Source organism: Desmodus rotundus, chromosome 8 (genome assembly GCF_022682495.2).
Source record: "Desmodus rotundus isolate HL8 chromosome 8, HLdesRot8A.1, whole genome shotgun sequence".
Lineage (NCBI taxonomy): Eukaryota > Metazoa > Chordata > Mammalia > Chiroptera > Phyllostomidae > Desmodus > Desmodus rotundus.
Window position 1 is genome coordinate 78,098,021 of NC_071394.1, and position 18,589 is coordinate 78,116,609.

The 18,589-nt window shown below is 41.3% G+C and overlaps 1 protein-coding gene across 22 annotated transcripts in view; it reads left to right on the forward strand.

The window, feature by feature from the left end:
- The window catches only part of MAGI1 (membrane associated guanylate kinase, WW and PDZ domain containing 1), a 617,360-nt gene that overhangs the window by 575,080 nt on the left and 23,691 nt on the right, over nucleotides 1–18,589 (forward strand). For 17 of the 22 annotated variants that reach the window (XM_045192233.3, XM_045192235.3, XM_045192237.3 and 14 more), the window contains 4 exons: nucleotides 8,128–8,344; nucleotides 11,899–11,982; nucleotides 14,789–14,880; nucleotides 17,378–17,570. In XM_045192233.3, the coding sequence (XP_045048168.2) occupies nucleotides 8,128–8,344; nucleotides 11,899–11,982; nucleotides 14,789–14,880; nucleotides 17,378–17,570 (586 nt within the window). The remainder of the gene's footprint in view (nucleotides 1–8,127; nucleotides 8,345–11,898; nucleotides 11,983–14,788; nucleotides 14,881–17,377; nucleotides 17,571–18,589) is intronic. The other 5 variants (XM_045192241.3, XM_053929681.2, XM_024556614.4 and 2 more) reach the window with 1 other exon arrangement.

An 18,589-nucleotide genomic window follows, 5' to 3' on the forward strand; every position in this document is an offset into this window, starting at 1 on the left:
TAATGCCATGGTGATTGGGACACGTGACTTCAGGGCTCCTTCCCTTGTCAGTTTGTGTTAATGTCCAGGCAGAAAAGTGCTGGTAGAAGCCCACCAAGATGCCACAGCCTGTCTGTGTGCGTGTGTGTGTGTGTACGCATGCACATGGGCCTTCCCATCTCTGGGTCACAGTCAGGAACCTGTTCAGCCTGCAGAAAAGAGAAGAAATCTGGAGGATGTATCACATGAGCTTGAGTTAGTGGGAGCCATCCCTTTTCTCCCCCACCCTCAGCCATGCTACACGATGGACTTATTTTACACACCCACATGGAACGGAGTCTTGACCAGGAACATACTGGGGAGATTCAGCCGTTTTTCACAGGCAACAAGACATCAAGTGGCATGGTGTTCTTTTTGTTCTGCATCCCATTCAAACTTACCGTGCACGAGGATTTTTGTAGATTGATTTGCAACTCCTCTTGCCCAAAGTGTTTTGGAATTCCCTGATGCACTCAAAGGTATCAGACAGGTATAGAGCCTGTATTCAGAGTCAGCTGAAAGAATTTCCAATGACAGTTTATTTTTGTAGAAGCCATGTCATTAGCAAGAGCAAGCCAATTACTCAGACTGCATTCCTAGGAAAAAAGCTCTCTCAACTGCTTTGCCCACAGTCTGCTGGCTCTTAATTACTTCAAGCCAAGAGGCTGGAGTGTTGCTGGGTTAGAGAAGAAGAAGCCCCTAGCTTGGGGCTTGTCCTTGCCCAATTTCTGTGCCAGGACAAGGATGATGGTTTTCAACAGCACTGCTGGCACACTCTGGCACCTGCTATACAAAATTTGGGGTATTTCAGGCAAGGTCTGCTTCTGCCAGTGGAGCATGGCTAACATCTGTGATCAGTGGAAGCGCTGTACAGGTGGGCCGAATGCTGTTTCCCTTTCCCAGTCTGAATTTCGGTGATGTCCTGCCAGAGAGACAGATGAGTATGGGGCTTTTCCGGTGGGGTCTGAGGGAATCCATGGGGATGCTGCATGTCTTGGTCCCAGACAACCATTCAGTAATGACAGACGGGGCCAGGTTTGCAAACTGTGTAGTGAAATGCCTGGGCTGTGATGTGCGAAGATTTACCATCAGCTCTGTGAATATACTGTCTTACCCAGCAACATGTGTTTTTCTCTTTTCTTAGAGGCTCCTGACATTGTTGGCTTGCTCATGTGACTGACAGCTTCTTTTGGCCCTCATGCCTTTTTTTAAAAAAATAGTGCTTTCAATAATTAAGTAGTTGGGCTTTTAATAGAACAGAGGGACTTATCTTTTTGATCTAGGTTCCCCTCCTGGATGGCCTTCATAGCTCACTCTTAATAAGCAATTTCACCTACTAGATTTAATTTAAATGTTGACTTTATGGTTTATATACTCACTGGGAACAATGGCATTGTCTTAATGAAATTTTATTAAATTAATACTGGGACATCCATAACATCAGAGATTTTTCTGCCAAATGGCAGGGACAAGAATAAGACATATTGGCTGTCAGGTTTCAGCTCTAACTAGGAAACTGATTCTGTGGCCCAACGTAGTCACTCGGACTGGAAACCCATGTAACAGAGTGTTGGTTTAGATCACATACAAGGGTTTTGTGTGTAAGGATTTAAAACTCTAAATATCATAGAAAACCCAGAATTTTAAGTTAATATCCATTTATGTTTTCTCACTTGTTCATTTCTAACTTGTGCTTCTGTTTCTCCCTCCCTTCATCTGTCCACTTGTCCATCTGTCCAACCACCATCTCTCCATTTATCTATCAATACATTTATCTTTTATTCATTAATCCAAATATCCATTCATTTATTTAGCAAGTGAGTGGAGAACCTACTAAGTGTCAGGTGTTGTGTGCGGCACTGGGAATGCTATAATAAATAAGACGTCATGGTACCTTTGTTTTTGGAGCTTACAAACACAAAATTTATTGATTGTTACTTTCAAAAAATAGATTCATTGTCACAAATCACCAAAATGTTGTAATGCTTCTGTTCCAACAATCAGTGTTAACTGAGTACCTTCTCTGTCAGACCAGTGCCGGTGTACAACAAGAACTGAAACAGAAACCGTTCCTGCCCTCCTGCAGCTGAGGAGAGACCAACAGCCACACAGATTGACATAGACCTTCCTCACAGGGCTTAAAGTCTGATGAGCATATACTTTCAAAAGTTGACAAAGCAGAACCAAGTACACATTTAATGAAAATCATTCAGCTCTAAACTGCAGTAACCTAAGTTCAGTAGTCATACAAAGCCATAAAAAAGACCCGAAGTTGAGTTAGGTGCTATGATTGAGCTGTGGAGTTCATCGAAGTTCACTAGCAGCCTGAGCAATGTAGGAAACCACATTATTTACTGTGTCAAATCAAAGAAAGCATGCCACATTCACTAAGGAGATACAATGTTCCCAGTTACTAAAAAACTTCTCACGCCAGAGTTTTCACAAGGTGGGCACTGAATGCGGGGCAAAGACATCTCTGCAACAACCTCTTGCAAATGTAGCAAGTTGAAAGCTAGCCGTAGTGACAAGTTTCTGTTCCATTGTCCTCTGTTCCTTTCCCCTGGGAAGGATGCTAAGGACTTCACTGACAGATGTCAGGGAGAGCTCTCTAAGAGGCCGAGCACTGTGAGTGAGCCCAGACTGGCTCATCCGGTTTCATCTGTCTTGCCTCTCCTGGTTGTCAGCAGGACTCTGATGCCACTTGTCCTTCAGCCAGGGCAACAATAAAACCCATCAAAAGTTCCTGCAGGCTGCAAGGTGAGGAGTGGATGGACAGGAGAAGCACTTAAGTAAGCCTCCTTGTCTCTCACCTCCCATAGCAACTTCACCCTTTGCAGTCCTAGAAAATAGACTTTGCAGTTGTGTTAGATGCTTTACATTCAGTGTGAACTAAAATTCATTTTCATTTCCAATCAATACCTCCCTTTTCTTCTCCATTACCTCCTCTTGGCCTGCCTTTTTGGAAGAAGAAGTTGTTTGACTTAGACCTATAAATAGTAAAAGAAAGAGTCAAAAACAAGGACCATCACCTGCTTGCCTTGTATTTGAGTCTGTGATTTCCGTACAGCCTTTAACGACATTGGCCTAATATCTCATCAGCACTTGGAATTTTTCTTGTTGTCCATGTAAATTGCTGCAGTGGCCTTCAATCTTGGCAGATAAGTGAACTGTAAATAATTTTGTTTTAAAATGTATTGATTTGTCATTTTTAAGCTACATGAATTCTTTTCATCATTAAAGCTCCTAAGTGCTGTCTATAATTCATTTGCTCTTCCAAGCGAATATTTTCAGCTCACTTTATAAGTACCTTCATTTTGAAATCATTTGTGAAATACTGGTGAGCTGATTTTTTTCCCATTTCCGTTTATAAAAACCATTGCATCTTCCCAATCTCCCTGGCCTGTCAGTAGTAAGGAAATCATTCATTATAGGGAGATTGGTACAATTTTATTTTTAAAAGTCTTATGGCTAGTATGTGGCCAAGGACTTCTATGGAGTTTTCAAAATTAAGCCCATTTCTTTTTTTCTAGTTGGTTCCGATTTTATATTCAGAAATTAAAATCTTGATTCAAAAATATCAGCACAGTGACAACAGAGCATTGGAAATACTCACCTCAATACATGGCAACCCTTTCCAACCAGTCAGTAAAGCCAGGACCTGGGAAGTGAGTGCCCATGTTTGTGAGATCTCTTCCTCCTCCTGCTCCTGTCCCCTGTTCAGCCTGTGAGCAGTCCCTATTGACTCTGGCAACCAATGTCTTTTAATTTCACTTGTCCGTCTGCTTCATCACTACCTCTCCCCTAGTATAAACCTCATCGGGCTCCTCCCCTGGACACGCAGTAGTTTCCTGACTGCTCTCTGCTTTCACTCCCATCCCCACCAACCTTTACACCACCCAGCAGCCAGAGCAAACTTTCTGGATGCAAGGTGGCTCCTGGTGCATATCTGCTTTCCTATATAAATACAATCCCTCCTCCCCTGAACTAAGAATGAAACTCAGTCTCCTTAAAGTAGCCCACAAGGCCCTTACATTATTTAGTCTCCAAGTTCATCTAAGATCGCCCCAGCCCCTTCCTGTGCCACACTAGCCTTCTCTCTGTTCTCAAACACTCCAAACTCATTTTGTTTTGAAGACTTAGCACATGCTGCTTCCATTAATGGAATGTTCTTTCAGAGACCTCTTGTTACCTAGCTAAAGGGCATTCATTGCATTATGTTGTTATCAGTCTGCTACAATTATTTGATTAATATGCATCTATACATAAACACACACACACAACCCTACATACATACAGAGGTATAAATTCTAAGAGCTCAGCTACCATCTCTTTCTTATTTATGCACTGCTTCCCTTAGAATTTGACTCACAGTAGGTGGTCCGTCTGTACTTGTTGGAGGAGGGAATAAATATATTGCAGCTAGTTAGTTACTCAGGAGGCCCCAGGCTGGGTGTTCTGTCATTGTTGAACTGGGTGCTCCCTCCACCCCGGTGCTTGGTTTGCATTCATCACTGCAACAGGTTTGAAAGCGTATCTTTGTCTGCAGATATTTGTCTTTGGGCCAGGTTTTCACCTAGAAAATGAGGTGAAAGCCAATCACATTAGATGCAGATCTGATCCTGATCTCATAACTAATTCAGAAGTGAATTTGTTCTCATGCCCCAAGTCTCTGGGACGGGATGCAGCCTGCTGAAGAGGCACATAAGTTGACTGTGATTGGAGAGATAAACACAAACATAGCTTTCCTCCTGGACAATTCTGGGCTCCAACCAGATAAAAGACAACGCCAAAGCTAACTAGCATGCTCACAGAAAAGAAAAAGGCACATTTTTTAATTTAATAAAAAGGCACGTTTCAACATACGGAGAACATAAAACTTCAGAAAGCCCAGAGTGCCAGCAAAATATGTAATAAAGAATGCATCTTCAAATTAAGTAGTTTTCGTAATTGAACTTGAGAAGAAACAAAGTGAGGCCAATGTTACCTGGGGGGAAATCCGACAAGTGTCCAGACCATTATATGTAGTTAGCCCTCCATGTGGGTACAAACGTGCCAGTTCACGAAAGCCCAGTGTGGCCGGTTTTAGGGCACATTCTCAAGATGCCGCTTTACTGTTTCTTTTCCAAATTCAAGAACCAAGTCTAGATGGCATTTAAAAGGGTTGCAGAAGTGCAGCTTGATTGTGAGACAGTTTTGCAAACTTGTTCCCAACTGTATCTGTCATTTTGTGTTAAATTGGACCTATATGACTCATTTATTGGGGAAGTGAGAAGGGGCATTAGAAGTTAAAAAATGGCTCAAACTGTGTCCACTAGACTTCATTTGCACCTCTCTTTATACCAAAGCTACATCTTCGTTTCATTTAAGGAGGCCCGGTCCTCCGTGCCAGAGATTGGTTACACTGGGACAGCTGTGGAAGGGTCTTAGCACCCACGAGGTGACGTGCAGACTCTGCACGCCCTGTGGGTGCGCGTGGAGAAGCTCGTGTACGTTCTCAGCAGGAAAAGGGCCCAGTCTTCATCAGACTCCCTCTGTGGGGCAGGGCTGCCAGGAAGATTTTTCTCCAGTTCAGGAAGAGGGAGCTAATGGAAGAGGTTAAAGTTGAGGTTCCAGGGACTACAGAGTAACCCCAGGTAGGAAGAACTGTGATGTGTCCCTCAGGTAAGCCTGCAGTGCAGCTCACCTGGGGTCCCCATGAGACTTTGAAAAGAGTAGTGTGAACCAGAGGGAGACCGGAGCTTCAAAGGTCAGAGAGACTTAACTATAAACAGAAGGTAGTGTCAGGGGGACAGACCCCACGATGTGGCATTTACTACTTATTTGAGAGACCAAGAGAAGGGTAGGCATTTGAAGGAAGGGAAGTAACTCCCAGGGTAAACTGGGAGATCCTTCATTGAATTATTTGCTTTTACATTTAAAATCTCCTTCCCTCACCCCAGAGGTGAACAAAAACAAAGTACCACCAAAATGTAAAAATAGAAGTAATAAGCCCCATTAATTTTTGTTACCAAGGCTAATTTCAAAATTAAAATAGCTTTAAATTCTGTGTCGATAATAAAAAGCATTCTCTGCAATTAAAAGTAGGCAATACAAGGAAGTATGAAGAGGGGGGGAAAACCCACCCGGAACCCCAGGCCTTTCTGTTTATGTGAATGTGTGTTCACACCCAAACCGGGCTGGGGCTGCTCCTGCTGGTTTGTGAAGACCATCCTGGTAAAGATCACAGTGAAGAGAAAAACAAATTTCTGTGCACAGAAGAGAATGGAGATTCTATCTGCCATTGATGTTTTCTGATTCTGAAAATCTTCAGTGTGCCCTCCAGGGGAAGCAGAAGGCAGGTATTGACTCTCTGGGGCAGAAATCAGATAGCTGGCCTGAAGAACCAAATTCGATGTTGAGGAGGATGCTGTTGGAAGTTGGCAGAACCAGGTTCTATTCCAAGTCTTTGGAATGCTGATCCACCCAGGTCTGAGACGAGTAATTTGTCCTCAAAGAGAAGGATGATTTGTGGGTTTCTGATGGTTTTTGTCAGCACTCAAACCATGTTTTTCCCAACATCCCCTCCACAAAATATGTCCTGAGTCAGACCCCTCACACAGTCTACCAAGACCTCTCTGCTAGTATAGAATATGGTCCTCAAATTTCTGCCACAGGCACACAGACGAAAATTTTCAATTGTCTATCTTACCTTTATTAAATGCATGCCCAATTTTCCTCAATTTCGAATCCTTGCCAAAACCTGATTTCAGATTGTAATCTGTAATTATCAAGGGCAAATGAAGCTTTTGTCCTCCATGGGCTTTCTTCAGATACTTGTTTTAAATTAAGGACTGGGTGGAGAGGGGCAGAGAGACATGAGTTTTAAATGAAGGGGAACATGGAAATTTCCATCAATATGGGGAATGAAAAATGGAGGATAACCAGGGAGAAAGCAAAGAACTGTTGATAAGATTCATTGAAGACCAAGGAGAAGATTTTGATTCTGTAAATAACTATAGAGACCCAGAATGCTCTGGGCCAAAGATCTTATTAAGTAGTTCAAAATCATAAGCTGTACAAGAGCTGTAAGAGAGGACAGAGATTCCCTTTCCTGTCCTCTGTCCCTTCAGGATGCGTAGGGACATAGCATCCATCATGTGAGGGACAAGATCTCAGGGTTTAATTTTGAATGGGGGAAACCAAACAACTGGGCTTACAAATCTTTTATTGGAGAAATAAGAACTGAAATTATTTCATATCCTCCCCTTATTTTTTGCTCCCCATTCAAATAAAGAACATTTCATAAAATGGGAAGGGTCATTGCTGGGCATGTTTTAAGGAACTGGAAACTGTTATTTTGTTGAAATTTAAATGATATTCTTTCCCTTAGAATACTTCTTGGACTTTGAACAGAGTGCAGACCTAAGAAGGCTAACCCCCGAGGCCAACCCGAATATAAGGTGCCAACAGTAGTGTCAGGAGATAAAGGCGGGAAGTGGTGCCTGCAAAACTGATCGCCTGAGAATTACGAAAACTCTTCATATAATAGTTATTTATATACTTACAAGTTCAAGTGCACACACAGTGATTTTTAAAAGATCTAATCTCCCTTTCTTAAGGTCCAGAAAAACAGATGGCAAACCCTTAGATAAGAGACAGGTATTTTATCATTGAAAGAACAATAAAAGACATGGAATCCTAAACCGGTTTTAGCACTGATTGTATTTCTTTTGGCTATCATAGCCTTACATTTAAACTACTAGTGGTATTTTGTGTCACACATTTTGTGAAAAAATGAGGATATTAAAACTGATGCATCTCATCGTAAATTAGCCCAGTGTCTTAGCCAAAAACCTTTGATGAAAATTGGATTTGTTTTCTGCCACAGCCCAGAGGGCAGGAAGGTTTGTGATTATGTCTCTGCATCTGGCCCACCCCCTCTCTGTCAGCCAATCACTTGGGGTTTTATCTGCATTCAGCATTAGCCGGAGGAAGGTGGAAGCCAGAATGTTGTTGATGTATTTGTATATGTGTGTGCAGAAATGCTGAACAAAGACAAACTGATGGAAAACACCCACTTAGAGAACCAATAATCTTCTCTTCTTGCCCTTCTCACTCACTTACTTTCAGCAACCTCTGGAAAGAAAAGACAGCCAGAACAGTTCCCAACACAGTGTCTCCAGCCACCGAAGCCTCCACACCGCGTCCCCCAGCCACAGCACGCAGGCGCTCCCTGAGTACCCACCTGCAGAGGCCCCAGCTCCAGATCAGACCGACAGCACTGGGCAGAAAAAACCAGATCCTTTCAAAATCTGGGCCCAGTCCAGGAGCATGTATGAAAGCCGACGTGAGTAGCACTGTGGCTGCTGCCTTTCCGCGACCCCACTCCAGGGCTTCAACTTTCTCTCGAGGCTTATTAAAAATAGATTTTCAATGTGTAGACCAGGTAGAGGTGAACCAAGGTGAGAGGTGAATGCTTCTCAGCAGTGAAAGAATCTGCTGGATGGTCATGGAGGCTCCATTATGTCCTCAGTTTGGGGAGGGATGGATATGGACGGCCGTCAAATAAAGGACCTGGATAATAATGGATTTCTTTTTCTTTTCAGTTTAAAGAAGTAGCAGATAAGAGCTGCCGTCTCATTAATTTTCCCCTGTGTGGAGACTGTAGCATGCTCTTGTGAAACAGCTCTAGTATATACTAGAACATACATAGGATTGGTTCGGATTGCAGGAGTAATGAGAAGAAATTAAGTTCTTTCTTAGCGGTTTCTTAGTTTTTAAGAATACTGGTAATTTTTTTTTTACCAATATTATCAGTCTTTGTAAACATTCCCCTTAGAAAGAAAAAAAAATTTTTGAGTAGTTTGTACTTTAATTATTTATACTGTGGTTTTAAATGTGTTCCTCTGGCTGTACATTTCCAATAAATATGAGCTAGTGGTGGCATGCATCATAACTTTTTGATTCTTATAAACAAAATATTAACTTTATTATGCAGTGATTTCCAAAGACTTCACCATAAAAAAATCTTCATTTAATTTATCACTGATGAAAAGTCCCTAGAATGCTTTAATTTGGGGGCATACAAACGGGTCCTGTTTTGGCTGTTGCTGTTGCTGACCTTTTCTCCCGAGGATGATTGTCTGTACAAAGCAACTGTGGAGGACACGCACTTCATTTTCTCCTGTTGGACTGGTATAGGATAGAGCGTTGAAGGGTGGAGGAGGCATTTGGTAAAGGGTCTGATTAGAACTGGAAGGGAAAAGAGAACTGTTCAGCCCATCCTCTTTGCCCATCCCCCTCAGCACAGGTGCGCTACCTCTCAGGCAGAGCCCCCTGGAGAATGAGGCACAGAGGAGGTGGGGCAGTGGGAGGCGCCCCAGCTCCGGCCCACCTCGCCAGACGTGGCTAGGAAGCATTTCCTTTGCTGGCTGAAGCAACTCCTCAGTGACCCAAACAAAACACAAAACAGGGGAGCAAAGCCAGCATCCCTGTCGGAGAAGGAAAGTTGGACACACTACCGGGGGCACTTCAGCAGTTACGTGGCACGAGACAAGATGGAGTCTAGCTGATTATCAAATTTTAGAAGACACTCAGGAGTCCCTCCATCATTTCCTCCTCAGGGGGAATTGCCCTTTTCTCCCAACTGTGCGTGGAATTAAATAGGCTGTTTTGACTAAAGGTTCTCTGTGCCAACAAAAGCCACATGATTTGAGGAGGGATTTATTATGTCATCCCTGGACTGGAGAGACCCCTAGAGTAACCCTGACGGTCCCATTTGGAACGTCTCTCATAAGCAGTATTTACTGAGTATGGACCTGGAGTCTGTTCTGACTGTGTCTTCTCACAAAATGTATTGAGTTCATTGAAGAACTGTTTTCCAAAGAGGGATGTTTTAGAATTCTCTTCACATTTCTCTTTAACCATGTGGCTTCTCCAATCAATGGCCCAACTTCTGTTGATATTGAGATACTGCTTTATGGACCATGCCTCTGCTTTTCTCAGTACAGCACACATTTAGGACTGAGTTCCCCATGTAGGAATCCTTTCCTGATAAAAGAAATCGTATTCTGAAGCGCTGGGGGAACATCACAATTGACAGGTGATGCTAATTTAATCCAGTTAATAGGAAGCTGCAGCTCAAATGCCATTTTTACCCTGATGGGAGCAAAATTTCTTCAGAATTTAGTATTTATTCCATTTAAAAAAAAAAAAAAACATTTTCACCCCACGCCCCAAACAATAAGAATCTTGCCATAGCCAGCCGCCTTAAGCATCAGAATTGTTCAGGTGGCAGGCAAACTGAAATGTTTGGGATGGGGCCGGTTTTGCGTCGTCCCTTTCTTTATCATCTGAAGAATCCAGCCACACAAATGAGAATCTATTTCTTTTTGGTGATTGGAGGCTCGGTAATTGAGTGACTGTAGACACGTAATTGATGGTAAGATTCACTTGGATTTCTTCCTAGCTTCTAAATGAGAATAACGATGAAACCTTTTCCCCCAATGGTAATTATTCTGAATCTGTCACAGATTTTCTATTTTTCACAGTACCTGTGACTGAACCTACATCAATCTTGCCTTTTATTTAGTATTTTGCTTCATCCCCAATACGTTTCTGACATTCTCTTGGTTGTTTTTTTATCTTGTTTTTTGAAGGAAAAAAATGTGTAGCCTACGATGTGATTTGATGCCGCTCCCCGCAAGACATTACAATGAGCAAAGTATTCCCAGAAAATTGAAGTCAGCCATAGTACCATAAGTGTACCCTTAATTTATGCCCCCTTTTAGAGGAAAATATATTTTCCTTATATTTCATTTTATTGTGAGCGGTAATGTGGAGAAGATTAATAGTCTGATCCAGTTCCTTCACATGGTCTAACTACTGTGCAAAATACCATATTCTTAATACAGCCATCTGTCAAAACAGCAGTGTCAGATGAATCAATCTGGAATTATAGATGTGTTAATAAACCCCTTCGAAGGGCTTACATGTTTAATTAAAAACAAAGGCAACCATGGAAGTCCTTTAAGAGCCACATGGCCAGTTTTGTGTTTTCTCCAGGTGACATACCTATTGTGTGCATGCTTTTAAAAATGACACTGATGCAATCTTATTAGTTAATGTTCAGGACCAGCTAGTATCCACTAGTGTTTACTCTGAAAGAAAGTCTAAAACTTCCAGTTGAAATTTTGCCTGTTTACAAAGTAGTTTGGAAAGAAAAAATATCCAAGCTGTCATATTAACCAAGGTTAAGCTGCACTGCTCGGGAGAGACATGCTTACAAATTTGGAAGCGGTGGACGCGCTTCTTCCTCAAAGTGAGTTTAAGGAGCTTGTGTGCACTTCTAGATTTTAAGAGCTATTATGACAGTTCTTATTTGTGCATGATCAGACCTTGGCCAGATCTGATGATTTGTGCATCCAAAGAAAACACCATTCTGGCTGAACTGTGTAGAATTCACCTGAACAGGTATTAGCACAGGAATGAATTCCATCAGGAATAAATAAATGCCACAGTGTGGCAGTTACAAAAGTATACTTAATTTTTTTGAAGGAAATAAGTGTTTAGATGACTCTAAAGTTCATGACATGATTAAAACAAGGTCATACAAGAATGTATACTTTGGGGTTTAATTAAATATGAAGAGTCTTAGATGGTAATGGGAGTTTAATGAAATTCTCAACACTACAATTGTAAATTCTAGCTTTTTGACAAGCAAAGCACCATGGGTTAAAAAATAAAGCAGAATCAAACTGTAGTCTTTTAAACTTCACAGCAGCCATGACCTTTACTGTGAAAGCTTAACTGCACGTTCCTTATCAATCAAAGCGAAATTAACGTGAACTAAGAGAAAGCACATGCATTAAGCTTTGCAAAATTGTGAAATTAATATTCCAGCTATGTCACCTTCGCCAGCATCGGGATTGAGCAAGGGTGAAAGAGAGAGAGAAATCAATTCCACGAATTTTGGAGAATGTCAGAGTAAGGATTCACTGAAAATTTTTTCTTCATTATATCCATCCTGTTTGATGTTCCCATTGGTCTGGGGGGCTGGGGAGAAACTCAGAAAGAGAAATGCCATGAACAAAAATGTTTTGCTATTATTGTGGACCAGGCATGGACCAAAGAAAAGATGAAATAAAAAGTGATGGGCATGTTTTTGCTAAGTCTGAAAATGTGTGTTCTGTAGTAATGGAGACACTGGGAGGTTTCTCTGCAAACCTGGTGATTCCATTCTTTCTAATTATCAAAGGAAGTCTTTTGACCACTTTATTGAGTTGTCGCTTGCATTACCAAAGGAGATTAACTGCTGAGATTGTCTCCTATGCAAGGGCTTAAAAGTGAAGAAAGCTGGACAAGGTTTTCTTAGTTCTTTTTTATTTAGCCTCACTGAAAAGAAAAGCAAAATGATAAAAACATTAGAAAGACGGCTCTACCCTGCTACTTCCTAAAAATGTGATTATAATGGAATCTGCCTGAAATCAAGAAGAGAATAAACCCTGTTGGGGGAGTAGTTTAGAAACCTTAGTGCCCCTGGCAGCTGAGGATACAGAGAAAGAAATTCTGTAATTCTCTATGTGGCAGCACCAATTTATCACCAAAGTTACGTACTTGTGTCCCTGGCTTTTGGTTGGTGGAAGAAGAGTGTAATTGTTAAAATGCCAAAGCTAAGGTGCCGAAAGACTTTCTTTGCAGTATCTCCGTGTGTCGGTGTATTGTGTTTGTGTCTCTGTTTTTCTGGCTCATCACTGGAGTCCTCAACAGTCTTGGTATCATTGGGCATCTTGTTTTTCAACAGGAAGCTTTTTATAAAATTTGCCATTTCCCACTGATTCACAGAGAAAAACAAATGCTTTTTTTCCTGTGGACTAATCTGTATGATAAGCCCAAGTCAATTGGCTACAACCGCCCAGACTGTGCTAGCTTACACCTAACTGAGCAGTGTAAGGCAAAAACTTGCTACATTTGGTGTCATTGTAGGATGAACGAGTGTTCCTGAGATAAATGATGCTGGGAAAGATGGGTGTGGATGGGCTGCAGTCTCTGCAGAGGCCCTTTGCTTGTTCACAGAAAGGCCCTGCAGACTCAGGCCCACTCTACCTGGCCCCTGGTGCTGCCTGGGAAGCCCCGTGGCCTGTTCTGGGAATAATCCTCTGCTTGAGTGAAACGAAGATGGAGACCCAACTTGATTTAATTTGTAGTTTCAATGAGTCCATTATAGTAAATACCCTTAAGCCAGCTACTCAAACAGAAAGAAAATGTTGTTACCTTCGTATGCTCAAGAAAATATTATCCTCAAATCGTGTTTATGGGAGCGCCATGATGTAGCTTAACTCCATGTCCCATGGTGTCTCACAGCTTAGCCTCAGTAATTATAATAAAAAAGCATTGGATAAAAAGCACAGTTGAAAGCCATGGCATTAAGATAGCTCAAGCAAAATACTGGATTCAAACCCCTCTGACGTGTATTTAGCTGCTTCTTTCTCGGTACATTCAGTCACTGTACATTTAAGCTTGTGGTCGAGTCACTGAAGAGGGACATCTCTCATTAGCTTAAAACGTAAACACCACCTCCTTCTTCCCTATTCTGTGTCGTACAGAATTGGAGTCGATGAGAGCTAAATTCTCAGGCCCATACATTGCTTCAGCCCAAAATCCAATTAATTAAATAAACCAGAAAGTGTGCAGAACAGTATTTGAAATTCTTTTTTAAGATTCACTGCCACTAAACTATATTCTTTCTCTTTAAATAAAAGATGTGTCATTTTACAGACTATAAAATACTATATGTTAAAATATTAAAATAAGAATTAAATACAAATAACCCTTTTTATTACCTTAGTTAAGTAACACAGTGGTATATAGAACAATTTCATGTGCAGTGAGCATGCTTTTATGAAAATTGCTTTCATTTTTAAAAAATGAGATTTAAAAAAAATTTTAAACCCTGAACTATTGAGTTTTAGAAGTGAAATATCAAGTTATTTGATAATAAACTAATACTTTGAACTTTGAAACACTATAGCAAATTTTGGAGTAAAGCAGTCAGTCATTTTAACAATGAAGTATGGTTCATTGATGCAGAACAATTTTGTTGTCGCCATAAATCTTAGGTTATAGGAGTCCGGCTACTTTATGGTAATAGTACTGAAACCATAGTAAACTTTGCAAATTTAAGAATATTAGGATGTTTAAGGCTAACTTTTCTTGGCAAAGATGATCTAGCAAATCAAATTACTGGTATTGCCGGTCTTGATTACTTTAAAGGAGAAAGAAGTGATTTTTTTTTTTGAGAAAACACTCTTTACTGCAAACTTTTTTACTTGCTATAACATCAGGTGACTTAACGGGCCTCCTAAATCCACTGGGCGGGCCATCCCCTGCTTCAGAGGTCGCTCTGACTCAGCATCGCTCTCAGGGACACGGGCGTCCACAGTGCGGTGCAGCACATGATGATTTTAATTAAGTCCCCTTGCAGCAGTGCGAGGAGAGCAGTCAATGCTGATTTCTGGCTTCGTCAGGGATCATGACTTGGGCTTGATTAGCAATTATCGAACAGTGGTTATTAGTCTTTTGAAAAAAACTTAGGGCTCAATGACTACTTCCATTGTTCACTTTTGCCCAGCATCCTCCATCACTTCACGTCCAGATTATGTTGTTGCCTTGTCTGTGTCCGAAAACTGTCACCTGCTCAACACCATCAGTGTTGGTTCTATAACTGTGTAACCTAGGGGTGTGATTGCTTTGATCAGAGAAGTAATCTCTCTCTTCCTTCTCCCCTCTCTAGGTCCAGATTACCAAGAACAGGACATCTTCCTCTGGAGAAAAGAGACTGGATTTGGATTTAGGATTCTTGGTGGAAATGAACCAGGGGAACCTGTGAGTCTTTTGTCTCCCTCCTCCCTCTCCAAGTGTTCTTTTCTACGACTTCAAAGCAAATTGGCAGCAGTAACAAATCACCAAGATTGGAGTCCCTCTAGGTGTAACACTGCTTCATCTCAGGCAGTGGAGGTTTTCCTTAGGTTTTGGAGAGATGTTTTTGTCTTGAGGTGAGAGACTAGTGTTAGAAAACAGGAAGAGTTCGTCCACCTGGTGCTAGCAGAGCCAAACACTGGACACTGAGAATTGCAGTAGAGGAAGACCGGGTGTTTTACCATGAATGGCACCACTCAGGAGAATGTGAAGCTAATACTCAAAAGGCCAAACTCCCTGATGGCATGTAGTATACAGGTTATATAGGGAAAAATCACAGGACACTATGGGTTAGGGGTTCAGGGTCATCCTGGGAGCTGATTGGTGGGAGATGAGGTCAGGGTAGTAAATAATTTCTTTAGGTCTTGAGCACAGCTCTGAGGTCTGTTCCAGCATCCCTCTGTCCAGTCTCATGCGAAAGTAGCCAGGGCACCATTCCACTTAGGGCTCAGGAGCTGAAACATAACTTAGGTTGGAGATGTTACCTTTATGGTGCCAGAGGTCCATACCCTGTGACCATTAGTCAGGTCTGGGCTCCTGTCTTCTCCTGCCTCTGGGGTTGCTGATTACCTTGGGGAAAGGCTAGGTCTCTGAGGGGTATAGGCACACAGAGAAATGATTGCTAGAGCTAGGATTTAAAGCTAAATTTAATCAAAGACATAAGGACCCTCAGTTCACTAGATCCTTTCTAAGGTCAAGTTAAAGGAGTTCATCATCACCAAGCCCTTATTATATGAAATGTTAAAGGGAGTTACCTAAGAAAAAGAAGATACAAAATATGAACAGTAAAAATGACAGCAAACTCACAGTTATTAACAACCACACCTAAAATCAAAACAAAATCAAACTAAGCCAACAACTAGAACAGGAACAGAACCACAGAAATGGAGATCACATGGAGGGTTATCAACAGGAGAGTGGGAGGGGGAAGGGGGAAGGTACAGAGAATAAGTAGCATAGATGATAGGTGGAAAATAGACAGGGGGAGGGTCAGAATAGTGTAGGAAATGTAGAAGCCAAAGAACTTATAAGTATGACCCATGGACATGAACTATAGGGGGGGAATGTGGGAGGGAGGGGGTGGGCAGTATGGAGTGGAGTGCGGGGGGCGGGGAATGGGACAACTGTAATAGCATAATCAATAAATATATTTAAAAAAAGAGAAAAAAAGTTTATGTTCATGTATGTGAAAACTGGGAGCTAATACATCTGAAATGCCCATCAAAGAAAATGAAACCAAAAAGCAAAATAGGAATTGGTATCAATTAAGAAAAAAATGGCCTGGTCCTCTGGCCAATTCTGTTAGATTTGCCACTGCCTTTGTGTATTGAGTAGCAACAGCAGGGAGAGCACTTCACACGGCATCCTGAGAGATTAGGGAAAGTAGGACCCTGTCTTTACAAAAGAAGAGAAAGAATCCTGAACAACAATCAGGAGACATTTAACCTCTCTGGGCCTCATCTTTAGAATGAATGAATTTAGGATTACATTAGAGAATCCTTTTGAAAGGGGAAAATAGAATTAAAGAAAGGTATTAATTCCCTCATCATAATAAAAAAAACTATTATTTATTGAGTACTTTGTGCCAGATGCCATGCTAAAGGATTTTAACATACATTCTCTCATTTATTCTTCAAATCCATGAACTTATCCCCCTGTTTCAAATCAGCAAATGAAGACACAAAAAGGTTAATTAACTTCCCCAAGATTATAGAATTAGTAAATGGAAGGACTGGAAAGGGTCTGATTCCAGAGTCCATATTTTTAACCAGTCTTTTTGTCAACGTTCTTTGTAAACTATACAGGTCATGCAAAGGTAGCTATAGCGTTATTACCTAGCGAGAAGGCAAGGAAAGCACCAATATTTCAACTAAAGTTTAATGCATGGTAAATGCAATAGCAAGGCACTACATAAAGACTACTTGGATGCAGGTGCTGGGAGTACAGAAATGGGAGTGTCAGACAAGACTTTGCTTGATTCATTTCTTTATTTAACAGTATTTTTTTGTGCATTTGCTATTGCAAGGTGCATTGCTTGATTTTAAAGAAAGTAGTATAATTAGCAGAGTTTTCTGAAAGGAGAGTCCTTAGGTAGATAGAAAAGGAACGAGGATTTTGCAAACAAAAGTGATTTATTTCTGCAAAGGAGAAGAAGAAAATCGTCACCACAGATAAATGTCAAGGAACCAAATAAGAAAAAGTTGTTTTTCCCACCTTGTAAAAACTGTTGTAGTACCTAGCACAGTGCCTAGTACCCAGTGGGCACTCAGTAAATGTTTCTGGCATGGATGCAGACATGAATGAATGAATGGATGGATTAAAATGTTCTCAGAGATGTGAAGGCTATCAGTATAATAGCAAACCAAAAGGTCAATGTTTTATCCATCCTCCAATTACTCAACAGATTTATATTGGTCACATCGTACCACTGGGTGCTGCTGATACAGATGGCCGCCTCAGGTCTGGGGATGAATTAATCTGTGTGGATGGGACACCAGTAATTGGAAAATCACACCAGCTTGTGGTCCAGCTTATGCAGCAAGCCGCCAAGCAAGGCCATGTCAACCTCACAGTGCGACGTAAAGTGGTATTTTCGGGTATGTTTCTCATTCATTCCTTCAGACAGAGCATTGTCACTTCATGCACAGAAGAGGACCCCTTTCTATATCTGCCTCCTCAAGCATCTGTTTTAGCAAATGTTTGCAACTGTGACTAAGCTCAGAATTTCTAGATGGTTTGCATCTCAAACTCTGCAAAACTACTGTCGTTCAAAAGTACTTCAATGTGCCATTCATACCTGTTCAGCAAAGACTTCTAGAAGAAGGTTAGTTGGAACTATATTACTTCCCCCAACCTCTTGCCAGCTAGACCCTCGCTGTCCTCTTCATCTGATGATAACTTTTGACAAAAGAGGTCACTGTGACAGTCAGGAGCATTGTAACTTCAAATAAAGAGAACAAAAACTAGGTTTGTATCACAAAATAAGCTCATAGAAAAGTTACTCTATTGTTGACAGTAATATTTATTAATGCAAGATTTTTTCTCCTCTATAAGAAAGGCATAAAGCTGCCCAGGTCTAGGTCATACTTAATTCATTCCTCCTAAAAGCTTCGAAGTACTTGAATTCTCAAATTACTACATATCCTTTCAGGCCCAACTCAAATATAACCTTCTCTGTGACACCCTCAGATAGTCCCTCCTTCCTCCAAATGCCTCCAGATTTTAGCATTCCCTTCTTGCCATTCTTGTGAATCAGGGTTTACTCCTATATCAGAATCTACCAGTTAGTGACAGTTCACCATGTGTCAGTCCTTGCCACTCACTCACCAGCTTCCTGAAAGCACACTGTTGGTGGTTAATCTTTGTCTGCAGCCCCCACCTCCAAATGTCCAAGACAGAACCCAGAAGGCTATAGAAACAGTGTTGTATCAGTTGAGTTACTGAAGTGTGATATGAAATAGTATGAATTCTCTGTAGTTTTAATATTAGTCAAACAAATACTTATCAGATAAAATCAACTGGCACCTTCTCAAAAAAAAAACCAGTGTAAGTCATTTAAATGGTATATAATTCATTACAGAATGAAGATGTTAGGTTCCAGTGTGAGAGTCCTGCC